The sequence below is a fragment of the Periplaneta americana genome, chromosome 8 (genome assembly GCF_040183065.1).
Source record: "Periplaneta americana isolate PAMFEO1 chromosome 8, P.americana_PAMFEO1_priV1, whole genome shotgun sequence".
Taxonomy (NCBI): Eukaryota; Metazoa; Arthropoda; class Insecta; order Blattodea; family Blattidae; genus Periplaneta; species Periplaneta americana.
Genome location: NC_091124.1, coordinates 51,339,097 through 51,360,302, shown reverse-complemented (window position 1 = coordinate 51,360,302; position 21,206 = coordinate 51,339,097). Strand labels below are relative to the sequence as shown.

At 33.7% G+C, this 21,206-nt stretch overlaps 1 protein-coding gene across 3 annotated transcripts in view; it reads left to right on the top strand.

Annotated features, from left to right (window-relative positions):
- Positions 1-21,206, top strand: part of Cad99C (cadherin 99C) — a 466,185-nt gene that overhangs the window by 426,901 nt on the left and 18,078 nt on the right. For all 3 annotated transcript variants that reach the window (XM_069832876.1, XM_069832877.1, XM_069832878.1), the window contains 10 exons: positions 809-949; positions 3,102-3,386; positions 5,597-5,770; positions 7,961-8,170; positions 8,662-8,793; positions 10,374-10,490; positions 12,632-12,881; positions 12,958-13,109; positions 15,148-15,279; positions 19,137-19,361. In XM_069832876.1, the coding sequence (XP_069688977.1) occupies positions 809-949; positions 3,102-3,386; positions 5,597-5,770; positions 7,961-8,170; positions 8,662-8,793; positions 10,374-10,490; positions 12,632-12,881; positions 12,958-13,109; positions 15,148-15,279; positions 19,137-19,361 (1,818 nt within the window). The remainder of the gene's footprint in view (positions 1-808; positions 950-3,101; positions 3,387-5,596; positions 5,771-7,960; positions 8,171-8,661; positions 8,794-10,373; positions 10,491-12,631; positions 12,882-12,957; positions 13,110-15,147; positions 15,280-19,136; positions 19,362-21,206) is intronic.

Genomic DNA, 21,206 nt, shown 5'->3' with positions numbered 1-21,206 from the left:
ACTAATATCAATTGCATTCTTCGGAATATGTATGATAAGACTTTCTTGTGTTAAATTCTAACGTACCTTTTTTACATGTTTCGACCTTTTATGGGTCATCCTCAGAACTGGACGCTGTTGGTTTTGGCGCCTCTTGTTTTGTTTCCTGTGAGGGTGTGTTCGTGTGGTGTAATGTAGAGTCAAAGAGTGTGTGTGTTCTGAAATTGACTCTACATTACACCACACGAACACACCCTCACAGGAAACAAAACAAGAGACGCCAAGACCAACAACGACCAGTTCTGAGGATGACCCATAAAAGGTCGAAACATGTAAACAAGGTACGTTAGAATTTAACACAAGAAAGTCTTATCATACATATTCCGAAGTGACACAGTGCTAAAAGTTGTGTAATCAAGATGTATAATTGCATTCTCTAAATTCATTGATAACTAAAACATTGTAGTTTTAATATAATTGTATTCTACAACATGTAACAGTATGAAACAATAACATCTGAAATGTAAAAATGCGGTTTGACAGAGAATTAGAATATTTAAACATTATGCTATATTTTTCGAGTAATTTCATTATGATTAATATCCTAATAAAAATAAAAGTAATTTAGCAAAAGTACAGACAAGGCATAAACAAATCCACTTTCTTTTTAGTCAACAACGAATTAAAAAATAAATTAAAGATATTATGACTGTGAAGTTTATATATTCACTGTAGGAATAGACCTAAAAGATAATAATCTGAACAACTGGTATTTTTATATAGCATAAAGTGTAAAAGGAATTTATAATTGCGTTTTATTTTTCTCTAGGCTGTGGATCCAGAGAACGATCCTGTTACATACTCCATCATATCTGGCAATGATCTCAGACAATTTGCAATAGGAGATAAAACAGGGATTATAACTGTGATCAGGAAACTGGACCGAGAGGATCTGACGAGATATCAGCTGGTAAGTACAATAAATTCAAAAGTGTGTTCATTTAGTTTATAATATGTCAGTTCTCATTGTGCCATTCGTAAAGACTCGAACGAATAGGCACATATTACAAATATTTCTACAGTTACAAGTGAATGTAAATTATGGAAAAAGTGACAACATTATGGTTGAAAAAACTGAATAATTCAGGTCTTGAAATCAAATCTCTAGTTGGAAGTGCCAATTCTCTAGCTATATCAGTTGTGTTTAAAGTAGAGTTACCATATTGTGGTTTGATTCACCAAAATTGACAGCACCCATCATATTTCACTCATCAAAATGAAGACATTTCGTGTCAAATGCATTATAGACCTATCGATCGAGACTGTTGGCAAGAAAGAAAGTGCTAGAATATTCATACAATAATTTACAGTGCATATTAATATTTTACTACTTAATTACATATTTATCAAGTGACTTAAACAGGTTTCTTTCTTCATCAGATAGTATAGTATACTGTATTTAAAAACTTTTGTAGAGCTGTCCAAATTTATCTTAACATAACCTCCACTTTAATTTCATTTCTGTGTACCTACAAAAGTCCTTTCTGTTGGTCAATATCATTATTGTAGTTTAGTATCACTCATGAGGCAGTTAAGGCATAGATAATGAAGTAGGGTGATCAGTTACTTTCCCTATCTACTGCATAAGTCACTGAGTAGTAACATAGGGATTATACTAATTTGACTTCATATGTATACAAATAATATTATACACTTCTTTATTTCTAATTGTATAAATTCTTGAAATTGAAATACCGGTATTAGAAATTGAATTTAACAAGTGCAAAACCTTTCAAAGATTCAACATTTCATCAGTCCCTTCTTTAAACCTCTGCATTTTAGCAAGAGAAAGAAGTTTTCAACACGGGCAATAAGAGCAGCAATATAAAAAAAATGCAAAAATAAACCCTCAGCAAAGTTTACACATTCAGAGGAGAGTTCTGTAATTATTATTATTATTATTATTATTATTATTATTATTATTATTATTATTATTATTATTATGTGATCAGAATATTGTACGAAATGGAACTATAAAAGTTGGAGATTTATCCTTCGAAGAGGTGGAAAAATTCAAATATCTTGGAGCAACAGTAACAAATATAAATGACACTCGGGAGGAAATTAAACGCAGAAAATATGGGAAATGCCTGTTATTATTCGGTTGAGAAGCTTTTGTCATCTAGTCTGCTGTAAAAAAATCTGAAAGTTAGAATTTATAAAACAGTTATATTACCGGTTGTTCTGTATGGCTGTGAAACTTGGACTCTCACTTTGAGAGAGGAACAGAGATTGAGGGTTTATGAGAATAAGGTTCTTAGGAAAATATTTGGGGCTAAGAGAGATGAAGTTACAGGAGAATGGAGAAAGTTACACAATGCATTGTATCCTTCACCTGACATAATTAGGAACATTAAATCCAGACGTTTGAGATGGGCAGGGCATGTAGCACGTATGGGCGAATCCAGAAATGCATATAGAGTGTTAGTTTGAAGGCCAGAGGGGAAAAGACCTTTGGGGAGGCCGAGACGTAGATGGGAAGATAATATTAAAATGGATTTGAGGGAGGTGGGATATGATGGTAGGGACTGGATTAATCTTGCTCAGGATAGGGACCAATGGCGGGCTTATGTGAGGGCGGCAATGAACCTCCGGGTTCCTTAAAAGCCAGTAAGTAGTAAGTATTATTATTATTATTATTATTATTATTATTATTATTATTATTATTATTATTATTATTCACTTCCATTGCTATTGCAATAATAATAATAATAATAATAATAATAATAATAATAATAATAATAATAATAAATGTTTATATGAAGCATTAACAAATATTAATGATAGTAATTTTCCAGGCAAACTAGTAAGTTAGTGACTTCTCAAAATTCCTTTTGTAATTAGGTAGTTTGAAATCCCTAGTTCAGAGTATGGTATAGCAATATTTATAAAATCTGTACCATATTAATACGTGAATACTTTGTAGTTACTTCTGCGTTTGTAATGTACATAAAAGAATAAAGAACTGCATACGCGTCTGTTAAAGACTGAAAGTAATTAGGTTATGAAATTGTCCTTAATATCTCTAAAAAAATAATATCGTTCTTAATATATTCTGACAGATAATAAAAGCAGAAGACACTGGTGGATTGTCCAGTACTGCAACAGTCAACATCAAAGTAACGGACATTAACGACAAGAATCCAGAATTCACAGACTTGCCATATGTGTTCCGAGTACCTGAAGGAGAAGCCAATAAGAAGGTTGGAAACGTGCATGCTGTAGATGCAGACGAAGGACAGAATGCAGTCATTTATTACTCTGTTCCTGAAGACATTCCGTTCGGCATTGATGCTATGACTGGTGAAATACGAACTAAAGTAGCACTCGACTATGAGAAACAGAGGGTACGTAATAATCTTGTTGATGTGTTGCATTAATCAACTATCAATAGAAATATATTTTTTTTTATTCTTGTAAGGATAGTGTTGGAGATTTTATCTCTTGAAGATCTTTATTCAGTGTTTTTACGTTGTATTAAGTGCCTGCTATTATCTTCCCCATAGATGATACAGATTTCTGTATAAGTGCCTATTTTATAAAATTGTATGTCTAATCAATATTGTCGTGCTGTTAGTTTGAAAGTTGTGGTTGCTCCCCGTCTGTTTTTTCTTTTATTTCTTCCAGTTTTGGCGATTTACCTATGGTTTGTCTACTGCCAGTTGTTTTATTTACTTTTTGAAAAAATCAGTAGCTCTTTATTTTATTCGTTGTCTTATGATGTTCTTGTCAGGTGCCTTTATTAATTGTGGTAATTCCCTTCTTGGTCACTTGGTCTGCCCATTATTCCAACATATGAGGGAATCCATTGAAATACTATGGTTTTCTGAAAGCTGTGTAGATTTACATTATTCCAACATATGAGGGAATCCATTGAAATACTATGATTTTCTGAAAGCTGTGTTGATTTACATTATTCCAACATATGAGGGATCCACTGAAATACTGTGGTTTTCTGAAAGCTGTGTAGATTTCCATTATACCAACATATGAGGGAATCCATTGAAATACTAGGGTTTTCTGAAAGCTTTATAGATTTCCATTATTCCAACATATGAGAAAATCCATTGAAATACTATGGTTTTCTGAAAGCTGTGTCGATTTCCATTATTCCAACATATGAGGAAATCCATTGAAATACTAGGGTTTTCTGAAAGCTTTATAGATTTCCATTATTCCAACATATGAGGAAATCCATTGAAATACTATGGTTTTCTGAAAGCTGTGTCGATTTCCATTATTCCAACATATGAGGGAATCCATTGAAATACTGTGGTTTTCTGAAAGCTGTGTAGATTTCCATTATTCCAACATATGAGGAAATCCATTGAAATACTAGGGTTTTCTGAAAGCTTTATAGATTTCCATTATTCCAACATATGAGGAAATCCATTGAAATACTAGGGTTTTCTGAAAGCTGTGTAGATTTCCATTATTCCAACATATGAGGAAATCCATTGAAATACTAGGGTTTTCTTAAAGCTGTCTAGATTTCCATTATTCCAATATATGAGGGAATCCATTGAAATACTATGGTTTTCTGAAAGCTATGTAGATTTCTGATTATATTTTTGGCTCCTTGGGTAGTTACTATTTCATTATTTATATTGAAATGTCTACAAAATGCTAACATTTAGGCATAACCAGGATGAATAGAAATATCAGCATAATTTGTTATTAAAGATTAACTTTGTAAAAAATAAAATAAAATAAAATGAAGAAGGAAAGTTATGATATAATAAATTACATTATTCAATACTGTAGGCTTGTTAAGTAACTGCAAATAATAATTGGAGAATGTAGATTGCTAACTATGAGTATATTCAAAATTTAAATAATATTTTGCATTGCATTAATACACACTTCAAAAAATCCAAGAATTTAGCTACATTTATAGGCCTAAATAGATTAACTCTAATTATATAAGAAGATTTTATGATATAACCACAGGCCACCATATTTCACCTAATGCTTTTTAAGTTTGTTCTTCTACGTAAGCTATTTCCCTCATTTACTTTCCAACTTACAATAATTTTTGTTTTTATCTTATTTTTTTCATCTCATAAATGTATGATTACTGCTTTAACAAACTGAATTGTTTTTATGTATTCCGTCAAAATAATGTGCAGTAAAAAATCTTAACAATGCTGCCTCTCTCTCTCTCTCTCTCTCTCTCTCTCTCTCTCTCTCTCTCTCTTTCTGTAGTAGGCTAATTCATCTTTATTAAGTCCAAGTATTTTCCCCTTTGTTATTTTATACTACGTTGTTATAATAAGACCAAATTTCAAACAGAGAAAATGATTAAGTCCAGTGACGCCCTTACTTAAAACCCTTAAGATAGAACTGTTGCTATTCAAATTGTTGTTTTTTAAGCAGAGTTGTAATTATTGAAATTTATTTGTTTTTCTAGAAGCAGAACTAACTACAATTCACATTATTTTACTGAAGGCAGAACTGCCACTATCAATATTCACAACATTCGATTAATTGAATATGGAATAAAAATATTAACTTGTGACAACTGTTTCTGAATACAATTTTTGTATATTTTCTACAGGAATACAGGTTTGTAGTGACGGCGAAAGATGGAGCCCCTGATCCTCGCTTAGCAACTGCCACAGTTACTGTAGAAGTTGTAGACATGGACGATGAGTTACCAATATTTCACCTGACAAGCTACGAGGCACAAGTACCAGAAAACATGCCAGACTATATTGTTACCCAAGTGAAGGTATGGCTCTTACAATATTTCATTCATCAATCACATACGTAAACTATGTTAAGAACTGAAATCACTTCCATACCCGAGTTTTACTTTATTTGCTGTTTTTATGCAGCTAGAAACGTCCACACATCATAAACGAAACAAATTCCATAGTAAAAGGTGTTATTTTCCTATTATATCTCCTTTTAAGTGGAGATGTAAGGTTTTGTTGGAAGATGTAACAATGATTCCGAAGTTAGCTATTCGTAACCCGGTAATGTTGAATATCTATAGTCCCGTCGCTCTAATTTCCGACAGCCAATCGCGTTGCAGGTCGGCTGCATTTAAACGTGTGCGTCTTGAGATTCGCTGAGGAAGACGTTATTCATTTCTTAAGGCTCGATAAATACTTAATATAATCGCCCGCCATTTTGGCTCTTTCGTTGGCGTTCGCAGAAAGCCCACGAAGACGTTATTTGCCGCTCAATTATTTGCTGAATTACAGTGCGTTGATTTATTATCATAGGAGCTACGACATGATAATGTTTAACGGTGTGGCAAATAGATTCCTCGTCTAGTAGCTCGGCAACGAAAGAACAAAAATGGCGAACGATACTACCTACCTAGACTTTATAGAGCCTTCACTTCCTAAGGCGTAAGCAAAGAGGAGGAGTAACGCCGGGAATAACAGCGTCGCGACTATAGTTTTATTTTATATCTTAACTACTGTAGTTTAATTATTTTAACTTAATTTAATAAATACTAACATTGTTTCAAAAAGAAAAAAGAACAAACTCACTCGAGCACTGAACTGCATTGATCTTCAAAGTGTCCATAGAAGAATGAAGAAACAGCATTATGAAACCACCGGCACAACTCAGTCGGCTAAGGCGCTTGCCTGTCGATCCAGAGTTGCGCTCGGGCGCGGGTTCGTTTCCCGCTTGGTCTGACTATCTGGTTAGGTTCTTTGCGACGTTTTCCCCAACCGTAAGGCAAATGTCAGGTGACCTATGGCGAATCCTCGACCTCATCTCGCTATCACCAATTCCATCAACGCTAAATAATCTTGTAGTTGATACAGAGTCGTTAAATAACCAAGTAAAAAAACATTATGGTAACATGAAATACATTAAAGGTGATATGTTACAGTTGTATGAACACTATGTTATAACTGTAACATATCACCTTTAATGTATTTCATCAAATCAATGAACACTGTATTATTGACTTAAACATGTGTGTTTTATCATTAAATATTATGATAACATTTTTATTATTTTTTATGCTCGACCATGCCGAAATGTAGTAATTATACACCTGGTAGTAGCCCTTTAATGCACCTCATTAAAGTACACCTATTCATTATAATTCAGTTGTTTAGCCAATGAAAAATCACCTTTGTACTGATTTACCATTGTAAAACCGCAAGTATCGATTATTCTCGGATATGCAATCGAAAGACAATTAGCGAAAAGTCACGGAGGCTGGAAATCCAATACTGTCGCAGAATGTTATGTTCTGTTACTATAATAATTAGCGTTAATTGTAAATAATATTCAAATAAATTCAATTTGTCATCTCGTTTTTCAATTCTAAATACATTTCCAGGTTATATCAAGCCTAATCTTCATGTTATTCTCTAGATTATATCAAGGTCAATGACATTCGTGTTTCGGAAAAAATCAATACTTTCGCTTCTGCGCACATCTCACAATTCAGGTCAGTTCACTCCTCACTTACATAACCATAACATGAATACTTCTGAATAATTTCAAGTTAGAAATGTGGTCGAGCATAAAAAGTCGTATGAAACTTGCCTATAATGGTAATTAAGACGCTCGTATGAAAATTATGAAACTCGCTTGCGCTCGTTTCATAAACAAACATACTTGCGTCTTAATTATTACCATTATAGGCTCGTTGCATAATGTACTAATATGTTTTACTTTATTAATTAGATAACTGTAAAGATTTTGAATGTTCTATTCTATTTCAATTTTTACTGTAAAACCTTTTATTTTTATTACCCGAGATTCCATAACGGGATAATTATTAGCAACATATATACATTCTGAGTGACAGAGAGCTGTCTATCCTTTATTCAACATAAAGAGATTTAAATGTTTCTCGAGTAAGCATATGTATGAATACATAATGACATTTGGCATTTGTGTGTGCTTCTAGAAAAGAGATCTTAAACGTAGTTTCTCCCAACAGGCTGATGATCCAGACACAAATCAAAGAATAACATACGTCATCAAACAAGGATCTACAGAACTGTTCCATATAGATCCCAAGACTGGAATTATTACTACCACAAGGGGACTGGATTATGAGAAAGAGAGTCAATATATCTTGGTGGTGGGAACGTTGGAGAACCAAGGAACAGGCCCTGGAGCAACAACAAGAGTCATTGTTAACGTCTTGGTTAGTTGAACCATGATTATTCTGTAAAATAAGTATGTCTAGTAATACCAAAAATGGATAAGTAAGAAATAAAACAGATTAACATAAATTAAAACGAGCAAGTAAATAATTAAAAATATAGGTAAACAATTTAAAAACAAAGCAAACCAAAAATATGTAAATTAAAACAAGAAAAAACAAACAAAGAACTAAATAAGCAAGTAAATTAAATAAATATGTAAATAAATGAATAATTACGAGTATATTTGTTTCAACAACAGAATATGTGACGTTCCACTAATTCTTCTTCAGAATATATATTTTTTTCTTTTCGTTATTAAAAAAAATGATATTTTTTTTGTGTTTTATGTTTCCCATACCGTATAAAAATTTATTTTTTGAAAACACTATTTCAAATGTGGTTCTCGCGTATGCGGCAATTTCTATTATTTAAATCACTATCGATACCCCCAGCTGTAATGTATTCTTATCACTATATTTCTTGTTTCCAGGACCGAAATGATATTCCTCCTGTATTTACAACTGTCCCTCGTCCAGTCACATTGGATGATGACGTGCCTATTGGTACAACTGTCACTACGTTGATAGCAACAGATTCTGATGGAACGTCTCCAGGTAACAAGGTGAGTACAAGGAAAGACCTTGATGTAACTGTCATAATAACGTACAGACCGATTATTTAGTCCTGACAGCTCGGCGACGAGAAAGAGGGAAAGTAATAGGATGAGTGGGGAGAGTTCCGGAGTAGAGATAAGAGCGAGCGGTAAGTAAAGGAATGCAGTACAGCTTAACTGTACTGGAAACACACCGCTCTACTGCATGCGTGACATCCGATCGCTCTGAATGCAAGCGACTGACTAACCCGAACACCCCTTAGCGTAACTTCATTATATATTGTAGATTAATATTAATTTTTATAAAACTAAGAGTAACTTAGAAATATAAGGTAAAGTAACAGTAGAATAAGTGTACTCGTAGATAATCTGGAGTTGAAATAAATAGTAACGATGAGAAAACACGCAAATAGGCCTACAACAACAATGCTGATATAAAATCTATGGAATATAATAAAATTAAGGAACAACTGGATAATACGCACGGCAGACCAATATCGATAGTCGACTCTACTCGCTGGCCACTAGTCACCGGGCCGTACCGAGCCGTATCAAACAAAATATAATCGAAATGGTGGTAGTCAAATTCGCGACTATATTCTTAAATAATTCACTCCATTAGTCAAGTTCAAGGTTTTATGTAGTACAACGGCGGTTTTTTGAATGCATTAAAAGAAAATGAAGATGTAATAAGATAATAAACTAGGTTATCACAAGGAAATTAACAGGAAAAAAGGTGTGTTTTACGGAATACAATTAAAATGACGGAAAGTAAATTTCCAGTTAATGTTCGCCAAAGCGTAAAGTACGTAATTATGACGGCGTTGCTGTTTTATTTCTGGCCTATATAAAAATACCTAGCCTTTTACGAAAAAAAATATTTAAGGACCATGAAATTATTCACCGCTTTCATTACAGGCCTATTATTTTTTAACAATATTACGAATCAAAAACTGTCATATTATATAATTTTAACTACTACATGGACGAATCAAATCAAGCTAACCTAACCAAAGCTAACCTAACCAAAGCTAACCTAACCTAACCAAAGCTAAGCTAACCTAACCAAAACTAATCTAACCTAACCAAAGCTAATCTAACCTAACCAAAGCTAATCTAACCTAACCTAAGCTAATCTAAGCTAATCTAACATAACATAACCTTCGTAAATACAAGGCCTGTAACCGGAGCAAGAAGGGATCTCAATCATTTAATCTGCAATTACACGCAAAAATAAATTCAAGTAAGGATCACGCTCCCACTGCATGAGAGGTCCGCGCATGCGCTACAGCAAAACTGTTTCTGTCCCGAGCCTCTCATCTAAGGCACTCGTCATAATTTACTCGCAATATTTACGCAAATACACATTGTCGCTAACAGTGGTGCTATCTCTCAATAATGTTCAGAACGAAGGAGGTAGACAGAGAGAGAGAAAATTTCTCCCGTCAACTACGCCACACACCAACGTCATGTTCTTATGTTGGTGACATTGTGTATTTACTTAAATTTGGTGGTAAACGTAACGGCACGGTTCAAAGTGACCGTGCTAATTCTCCAGTATAGCGAAAATTAATTAAAATTACTTTCAGGTTCGTTATGAACTCATTGGCCGAGGAAAGGCTCAGAAGTACTTCCAAATTGATCCTGACACTGGTGTCATTCAAGTCAGGGATGATCTCCGTAAGGAAACAACTACAGAATATGAGGTATGACTTTTTATGCAGTCAGATAATTAATTAATTTCATTTTTATATGAATTTCATACTGTTCTGAAAAAGGTCGAAACAAGTAGATTTTAGGCTGAAAAACTAACGTCTCTGATATAATATTTTGTACAAGGACATAATTATTAATTAAAGAGTTAATAATCTGCAAATTGTTTATAGTATATCATTTGTATCTGTTTTTATCTTTTTTTTTTCCAAGTTACCTCCATTTGTATATATTATAAGCAAATATTTGTACTGTTTATTGTAATTGGGGCTTTTCCCTGGTAAACAAACAAACCAAACAAACCAAAACAAACAAAACAAAACAGACAAATAAATGAGTGAGTGAGTGAATAAATAAATAAATGAATGAGTGAATAAGTAAATAAATAAATGACTGAGTGAATAAATAAATAAATGAGTGAGTGAATGAATGAATAAATAAATGAGTGAGTGAATAAATAAATAAACGAGTGAGTGAGTGAATAAATAAATAAATAAATAAATAAACGAGTGACTAAATAAATAAATGAGTGAAAACATAAATAAAAAGTGAGTGAATAAATAAATGTGTGCGTGAGTGAATAAATAAATAAATAAGTGATTAAATAAATGAGTGTGTGAATAAATAAATAAATGAATTAGTGAATAAATAAATGAGTGTGTGAATAAATAAATAAATGAATTAGTGAATAAATAAATGAGTGTGTGAATAAATAAATGTGTGTGAATAAATAAATAAATGAATTAGTGAATAAATAAATAAATAAATAAATGAGTGAGTGAATAAATAAGTGAATAGATAAATAAATGAGTTAGTGAGTGAATAAATAAATAAATGAGTGAGTCTGTGAATAAATAAATGAGTGAATAAATAAATAAATAAATGTGTGAGTGAATAAATAAATAAATGTATAAGTAAATAAATAAATAAATGTGTGAGTGAGTGAATAAATAAGTGAGTGAGTGATTAAATAAATGAATGTGTGAATAAATAAATACATAAATAAATTACTGAATAAATAAATAAATGAGCGAGTGAATAAATAAATGAGTGAGAGAATAAATCAATGAGTGAATAAATAAATGTGTGAGTGATTAAATAAATGAGTGTGTGAATAAATAAATAAATGAATTAGTGAATAAATAAATAAATGAGTGAGTGAATAAATAAATGAATGAATTAGTGAATAAATAAATAAATGAGCGAGTGAATAAATAAATGAGTGAGTGAATGAATAAATGAATGAATAAATAAATAAGTGAATAAATGAATAAATAGATGAGTGAATAAATAAATGAATGAATTAGTGAATAAATAAATAAATGAGCGAGTGAATAAATAAATGAGTGAATAAATAAATAAATAAATAAATAAATGTGAGTGGATAAATAAATGAATTAGTGAATAAATAAATAAATGAGTGAGTGAATAAATAAATGAGTGAATAAATAAATAAATGAGTGAATAAATAAATAAATAAATGAGTGAATAAATAGATAAGTGAGTGAATAAAGAAATGAATGGATTAGTGAATAAATAAATAAATGAGCGAGTGAATAAATAAATGAGTTAGTGAATAAATAAATGAATGAATTATTGAATAAAGAAATTAATGAATTAGTGAATAAATAAATAAATTAGTGAATAAATAAATGAGTGAGTGAATGAATAAATAAATAAATGAGTGAGTGAGTGAATAAATAAATGTGTGAGTGAGTGAATAAATAAATGTATGAGCGAGTGAATAAATAAATGAGTGAGTGATTAAATGAATGAGTGTGTGAATAAATAAATAAATGAATTAGTGAATAAATAAATTAAAAAGTGAATAAATAAATAAATGAGTGCATAACTAAATAAATAAATAAATAAATCATTTCTTTCATAACACAGTAAGATGTGATTTCAACAAATGTACTGCAATCAAACGGGTTGAGAATAGACTTTGAAATGTGCCATTGTTCAATAACCTCTAGATGCTTACTATTCCATTTTTTTTTTTTTCAACGTTTAATGTTTTTCATCATTGTTCACGTGACATAACTTTTAACGCTAACTTTTTGTCTATATTTTAATACAGCTGTATAGAAATAAATGATTTCATGCTTAATTTAATTTTGAATTCTTGTGACAGATTGCTGTGAAGGCATACGATCTTGGAGAACCCCAACTTTCATCAGTCACATCAGTACATGTTTATGTACGCCATGTGGCCACTGTACCACCTGATCAAGGAATCGGATTTGCAGATACTTCTTATACTGTAGAAATACCAGAAAATGCAACTGCAAACACATTCATTAAATCATTAACAATTATAAACAAACGAGGACAGCAGGAAGTCTTCCCACTGAACTGTGTTATAATCAAAGGAAACGAAGAAGGTAATAAATGCAATTTTAATTATTCGTGTCAAGTTATTAACTGAAGTCTGTTACTAACTCTCAGTTGAAATTGCAGGATTATTTTACACCAACATCACAGAGGATCGCAACTGTGAGTTGAGACTGAAATCAGGAAGTTTAGACCATGAGAAGAAAAGTGAATATCAGATAGAAATAAAGCTGGACACGTTATCAAGCCTTGTAAATCCCACAAGAAGCACTGCAACAGTGAGTATATTCCGCTATACACAGCATATTTGTAAGTTTTAGAAAGGGGAAGCAAATAAGTTTTCTTTAATGTCTTCACTTATTTAGCTGTCTGTAGTACTGCAATATTCTACATAGGCAACTATTATGTGGAATTAGTATTTTATTGTCATTCCTATTGTCAGTATCGACAACTAACACATGGGCACAGAAATGTTTCCAATTGAATTTTGAAGTATTAATGTTAATATAATGTGACGGTAATATGTTATCTGGGATTTAATTTTGTTTATTTACAAAGGGGAAAACATTTCCAGTTCTTTCATCAAAGATCCTTTTATGTGCTTTTTCCCATACAAAATACCCCAGCTATTGCACAGTCATCCATCCAGTTTCATCCACCATCCAACAACACCTCATGTATTCATCCTATTTCATCCATCCATCCACCCCTCTGCAGCCAATCCAATTCTCATACATTTATTTTATACTTCATTCATTCAACAATCATCCCCCATGCATCCATCTCATATCGTCTTTCATCCCTCATGAATTCATTCCATTACTTCCACTACATTCCTCTCCATCCATTCCACCCCATTTCATCCATTCCTCTACATCAACTCCTCTCCATCTAATCCATACCTCTCCACTCCATTAAATTTCTTTCTACTCCAATTCATTCTCCTTTATCCCAATCTATTCCTCTCCATCAATTCTATTTCTTTCCATTCATTCCATTTCACCCCAATCCATTCCTCTCCATCCATTCCACCCCAAACCATTCCTCTTGATCCATTCCACCTCAATCCATTCATTTCCACCCATTCCTTTCTAACCAATCCATTCCATTCCAATCCATTCCTCTTCATCCATTCCATCCCAATTCATTCCTCTTTATCCATTCAATCCATTCCTCTTCATCCATTCCACCCGAATGCATTCCACACCAATCTATTCCTTCCCATCCATTCCATCCCAATATATTCATCTTCATCCATTCCTCTCCATCCATTTTACCACAATCCATTCGTCTCCATCCATTCCACCACAATTCATTCTCCTCAATCAATTCCAAAACAATCCATTTCTAATAATCCATTCTACCCCAATTCATTCCCCTCCATCCATTACACTACAATCCAATCCTCTTCATAAATTTCATTCCTCTCCATCACAATCCATTCCATTCCTCTCTACCCCAATTCATTCTCCACCCCAATCTATTCCTCTGCATCCGTTCCATTTCTCTTCATTCATTCCATTGCTCTCAATCCATTCCACCCCAATCCATTCCAACACAATCCATTTCGCTTCATCCATTCCACCCCAATACATTCCTCTTTATCTATTCCACCCCAATCCATTCCTCTTCATCTATTCCACTCCAATCCATTCCTCTCCATCTAATCCACCCCATCCATTCTACACTAACATATTTCTCTAAATCCATTTCACCCTTATGCATTCCTCTCCATCCATTCCACCACAATCCATTCCACTCCAATCCATTCCTCTCCATCCATTCAATCCCAATCCATTCCCCTCCATCCATTTCACCCCAATCCATTCCTCTCCACCCATTCCACTCGAATCCTTTTCTCTCCATCAATGCCACTCCAATCCATTCCTCTTCATCCATTTGACTCCTATCCATCCCTCTTCATCCATTTCACCCAATCCATTTCTCCTTATCAATTCCATCCCAATCCATTCCTCTCTAGTCATTCCACCTCATTCTATTCCTTCCAATGCATTCCACTCCATTCCTTCCAAAGCATTCCATTCCATTCCTTCCTATGCATTCCATCCCATTCATTCCCCACTATCAACTCCAAACCCATTTACTCTATTTCTCAAAATCCATTTCACCTCATAGCATTCCTGTCCACCCATTCTACTCCACAGCAATACATTTTTTCATCTTTGATACCTTCATTGTCTATATATTCATAACTTATTGTAATATTATCGTGGTAATGTAATTAATATATTAGGAAATAAAGAAATCTACACACCAATGAGGCAAACCACTCACACTAAACTGTTTGGTCTGCAGGTGAAAATCAATGTTGTGGATCTGAACGACAACAGGCCACATTTTATCTTCCCAAATGATAAATTTAATGGAAAATATTTCGGTGCCATACCAATGGATTCGCAAATTGGAACAATTGCGCTTCATGTTAAGGTAAGGTTCTATTAATTTGAGAAAAATTCGTTCCGGCACCGGGAATCGAACCCGGGACCTCTCTGCTGTGCGCACTGAGCGCTCTTTCCATCTGAGCCATACCGGGACACGATCCACGGTGCCGGCCGAACTCCTCTCATTGTATTGTATATATATATGTATTAATTTAAGGTAAGATTGTTACGACAATTATAATATTTATTAACATTATTGCGGACAACATATGCCGCACTCATTTTCCTCAATAATTATATTGAAATATTACTTATACCAGAGTTTATGTATAGGTATGACAATCTACATAAATCTCAATAAACGTTATATTTACATACTGGCCACTTTGTGAAGAATATGGAATCTAATCGAAAATTATTAGGTTTCGTGATGTGCATAATAAATTATGGTTCCAATAACTACGCAAAGCGGATGGGCCCACACATTTTCGATATTTCATAATTAAATATATTTTGTCACTCTTCGTGTAACCTAAATCTGATATCAGTCAGTAGCCTAGAGCTTGAGGTCCTACTGTGCATGAATGTTTTTGTGAGTTGACTGCATGGCACAGCAGTATAAACATAGGCCGTGTCTCAAAGCTACATTTTCAGCTGAAGTGAACTAGATTGTTGACTAAATATCCGGATGTGACGTCAGAAGTCATGATCCAAAGCTACATAGTCCATAGCAATCAAGTCCGTAGTAGCTAGTCAACGAAAATGCTTGCTTGATTGACGACTTGTTCACTAAACAAACATGGATACCTCATCAGCAAATGGGGTTATGAAATCTGAAAATGCTTTGGAAGCGAAATAATGTAAATATAATGTAGAATAACAAGTTAACTTTGAACACTGATATTGTTAGTACCTTCTGTACAATGTTTTAAATATTACTGTAATATATTAAGCCCTTATCTTTTCCATATAACTCGTAATGAAACTGCATTAGGACACTGCCTTCTTAATTTAGTGCTGCACCGTAATGTCATGGTTTTTAGAAAAATAATCTATGAAGAAGGCCATGTTTCAAGCATACATTTGCAAAGCTCCCTAGTGTATAGTTTACAAGTCACCTAGTTGCTAGTCACTAGTGTGTAGTATGGACTTCAGCTTTGAGACACAGCCTAAGACCGTGTCTCAAAGCTACATTTTCAGCTGAAGTGAACTAGATTGTTGACTAAATAGCCGGATGTGACGTCAGAAGTTATGATCCAAAGCTACTTAGTGCATAGTAATTAAGTCCGTAGTAGCTAGTAAACGAAAATGCTTGCTTGATTGTTGACTTGATCACTAAACAAACATGAATACCTCATTAACAATTGGGGTTATGAAATCTGAAAATGCTTTGGAAGTGAAATAATGTAGAATAACATGTTAACTTTGAACACTGACATTGTTAGTACCTTCTGTACAATCTTTTAAACATTATTGTAATATATTAAGTCATCTTTTCCACATAATTCGTAATGAAACTGCATTTCGACACTGCCTTCTTAATTTAGTGCTGCACCGTGATGCCATGGTTTTTAGAAAAATAATCTATGAAGAAGGCCATGTTTCAAGCATACATTTCCAAAGCTCCCTAAGTTAGTGTGTAGTTCACAAGTCACCTAGTTGCTAGTCAGTAGTGTGTAGTATGGACTTGAGCTTTGAGACACAGCCATAGTCTAATGCTACACGTTACGGGCTAGAAATAGTGCTAAATCTTCGGACTCTAGTTATCAGTTGCAACAATTGTAAAAACTATCACAGATATCACTGACAACCTGCCAAACTGGTATATTTCATTTCTGTGACACTATATTTAAGATTTTGTCTATGGTAACCTCGTAAATAAATCTGATAATCTAAGAACAGTAGGTTATATGAAACTGTCATACTTTGCGTAAGAACAGATCGTCTTATAAGCGATAGAATACAGTATAATTCTTCAAATATATAGAATAATGAATGGTACTATCTAATCATATTACTGGTTGCTAGTGGCGGTTTTTGACATTAAGACCAGGTAGAGCACAAAATAGAAAAATATTTAAAAATAAGTAATAATCAGGAGGTAAAAAACTCACCTATAACTTCTGGTTTAGAAAGGCGTAACTTCTTTGCTAAAAGTCTGTCTTCATAACACAAAGCTTTAGTTTGTAAATATTTTACTTCATTCATTTCGAACCACAACACTTATCGACAATCACGTTGATACAAGATTTTCACTCACAACTGATGCAAATAAAACAGGATTGTCGATGTAATTTAATTCATATTAACTTTGTCATTTAACAGAGAGACTCAACTTCATTCAGATGTAAATCTTTATTTATGCCTAGAACTGGACTGACAACTTCGTAATTTCTTTCCTCATCCCCACCACGCCACTCTTTCAAATATTTTGTTGAGCTGTTTGTCCAGCTGTTCAATTGTGCAGTCTGCCGGAGGTTTTTCATACTAGAGTAACTATTCTAAACAATTTCTTTTAGCATAGCGTAATATACTGGCGCCATTGGATGGCAAATGGTAGTACTTCTTGGATTTTTACTTTTTTCGAGTTCCCAACCACGACGCTTCTGTGATTGAAGGTCGCCCTCACAAACCATGAGACCAGTATTCATTGCAAAACAAGTATACACCATTCGTTATCTCGTGAAACCTACTTGCACCTTAAAGGAAAAAAAGTTGGGAAGCTTTCCTCCCTCGCTTACCTCCATGGTGCAGCATGCATTTGGTTTCACGAGATAACGAATGACTTACATGACACGAGAAGTCCGCAACGAAAATATGACCAGCCCAATGTTGCCACATTGCTACAAGTGCCAGTTCTGAATCGAAAGTAAAGGAAAGAATGAAAAAATTAAAAACTTAATAAGATCTGGACAGTTTTTCTTTTACAACTGGGAGAGCACGTGACTATGTGACCTTATGGTAGAGCTGCTACTGCTGATCCGAGATAAATATCTCTAATAATTGAAGAAGTCATAAATTAAATGTTAAGAGAAGAATTCATATTCCTTTTGTTAATACGCCTATACATTCAAAGCTTATGTAAAGATGACACACGCAGTGAATTTTTTTTGTCAGGAAAAACATCTAGGACATATAACATGGGTTTTAGGTTAAGCAGATAGAGATATGAAAATCATCAATCCTACAAGATGAAAGAGGACTAAATAAGGTCCTTTTGATAGATGAATCAGGACAGTAAGTTATACATTAAGAGTTATATCATTGTAGGCTTTTGTTGCCGAGTTTTAAGGAAAGCAGCATATTTGGTTGAATTTTGGAATGCATGTTGGGAGACTTTGTAGAGTAAATACCAACAAATTTGTCCTTTTTGGTTTGTTGCTTACATTGACGGTTTGGCCGTAATTTCATTGAAGATCGGTAACAAAGTGTGTGACAAAGAAGTGACGACCGTGCATTCAGTGACAGTAAAAGCATGTAGGAAACAAGACCAGAGCGGGATGGGGGAAATGCACAGCTACCAGTGTCCCTCTGTGACGCGTTATGTTGCTGAATCTTTCGTGCAGTTACGAACATAATTTTGAGACTCAGCCGCTACTGTTAGGCCTACATAAACATGTGTTACAATGTTGCCATAATTTCACATATTTGTATGAATATCTCAAAAACCGTTCACAAACAACCAAATTGTATTATCTTCACCTCCTTGATTCAACTCTCAAAAGGACACTAAGTCCACTTCTACCCGGAATATAAAACTCACTTTGAAGTAGACTAGAAGTGTTATGATTGTTTGTAAATATAGGCCTATGACTTTTATCAAATTCAAATGATAGACGTACTATGTGTATGTTCTGGAATAATAACATAGAACTAGGTAAAATTTTATGTTGATTGTTGCAGGCTGAAGATACTGACAGCGGTAAATTTGGCCAGTTATCGTACCGCATTGTGCCCAACAACATGGGATCAGATTATTTCAAAATTGATCGCATGTCGGGCATCATCACAACAACAAATACTTTCAGCAACGTGGATCTTAATCAACTGCCTTTCAGATTTAAAGTTGAAGTTTGGGATAATCCAAATTCTCCAGATAATTCCTTCACAGCAGAAGTGCCTGTTGTGGTAAGTTTCAACACTGGTGTTTAATATTAAAGTGGGAAAATCAGTTGAAAATTACGAGAATGAAATTTAAAATTGATAATAACACTACCAAGTCCCAGTACATAAGTACCTGGTGTAATACACATGGAAATAGTAAGTTATTGCGAGAATGTAAACACCTAGGGCCGTATTCATAGACATTCTTAACGCTGGCTTCCAGTGGATGATTAGCGATCTAACTTTTTTCGTATTCATAAACCAGTGTTAGCGATATGATATGATTTGAATTCTGTACAAGTAACCAGTCGATACCCGGGGCTAGTTTAGTATGCTCGTAGCGCGGGCTAGCGAAATGTCTATGAATAGCACCCTTATAGTCTACATTTTCATTATTTTAACTGATTCTCATCATGAAAAACGTCGGGAGGAAGAACAGACGAAATTAAAATATTTATTAAGGACATGTTCACGGAACACAGATACAATGTCAAATAACCCTGAGTGCTGTAACTCATGAAGAGCCAAAATTGACCAGCCGGTTTCTGGTCTCACGTCATATACTTCAGTAGAGGTGAACGGTCATCCAACCAGTATGGAGTATCTTGTGGGTAGCATAATGCTCCCTTCAGCCGTTATAGCTAGTTTTCGTGACCGATTTCGCTACATATCGTAGTTCTCCAAATTCATCATTATGCTGGGTTTGTACCGGTCCCATACACTGGCAGAAATTTCAGAGAAATTATCTTCCCCTAGGAGGACTATAATCAGCGCGCATTCCATAATGCGAGTCCAAACACGATACCATAGATTACAACGCTACGGCACAGGACTGTCAAAATTGGTAGGCTAATAACCACTATTTTGCCTACGAAATTAACTCCATGGTAAAAAAAAGTCCAAACAATAGAATGTCTCTAATTCCTGCAGTCCGTAAAGAAAACATGGTAATTATTTATTTACTTTTATAATTAATTAGTTCAATTAATTAGTTCAATTAATTTATTTGTTCAATTTATTTATTTATTTATTTATTTACTTATTTACTTATTTATTTATTTATTTATTTATTTATTTATTTATTTATTTATTTATTTATTGTTGGATGTCAAACAAATACGTAACGTTCATAATGTTCATTTTTAGGAAGGTTATAATAAGACAATTATTATAATATTAATATAATATAAACATAGGGTTCCTACACATCCCGTATAATAGGGGAACGTCCCTTTTTTCGCTAAATGTGTCCCGTTGTCCCGAAAGAAGTCTTCGCACATATTTTTGTCCCGCATTTAAAAATTAGTGACTGAAAAAACAAAACTGGGAATATCAACTACGTTTTTGTTATAAATATTAATATCCATAACATCTCTGATTGAGGTTCTGGCTGATATGTAAATCTATTATCAGGCAGTACATCTCACTTGGCGATATGTGTCAGAAGACGAACAATATTGTTTGTATACATCGGAAGTCTGATTAGTGCAATATGTAGTTAGTCAATGATGTATGCAATGGAGAGGGAAAAGAACTGGCCACCCTACCCCATTATCTCCTGGCCTAGTTGCCTCATGAGTGATGTCTTATGTATCTCTTGTGGGGTCCAGACCTGTCTTCGGACAACAATCTCCATTCACTGTTGGAGACGGGAATTCGCCACATTGGCAACATTGGAGGTGACACTGAATGTATACATTTTTCTTAAAACAGGTTCATACAATGAAAAAAACTGCTACCAGATCAAACATTGTTGAATCGCACTTGTTTGATGAGATCATTGAAAGGCTAAGTATCAGAAGGGGGTTAACTGCCTTATTATCAAACGCCATTTAACCCCATTCTAATTCTCAATTTTTATTGTGAAAA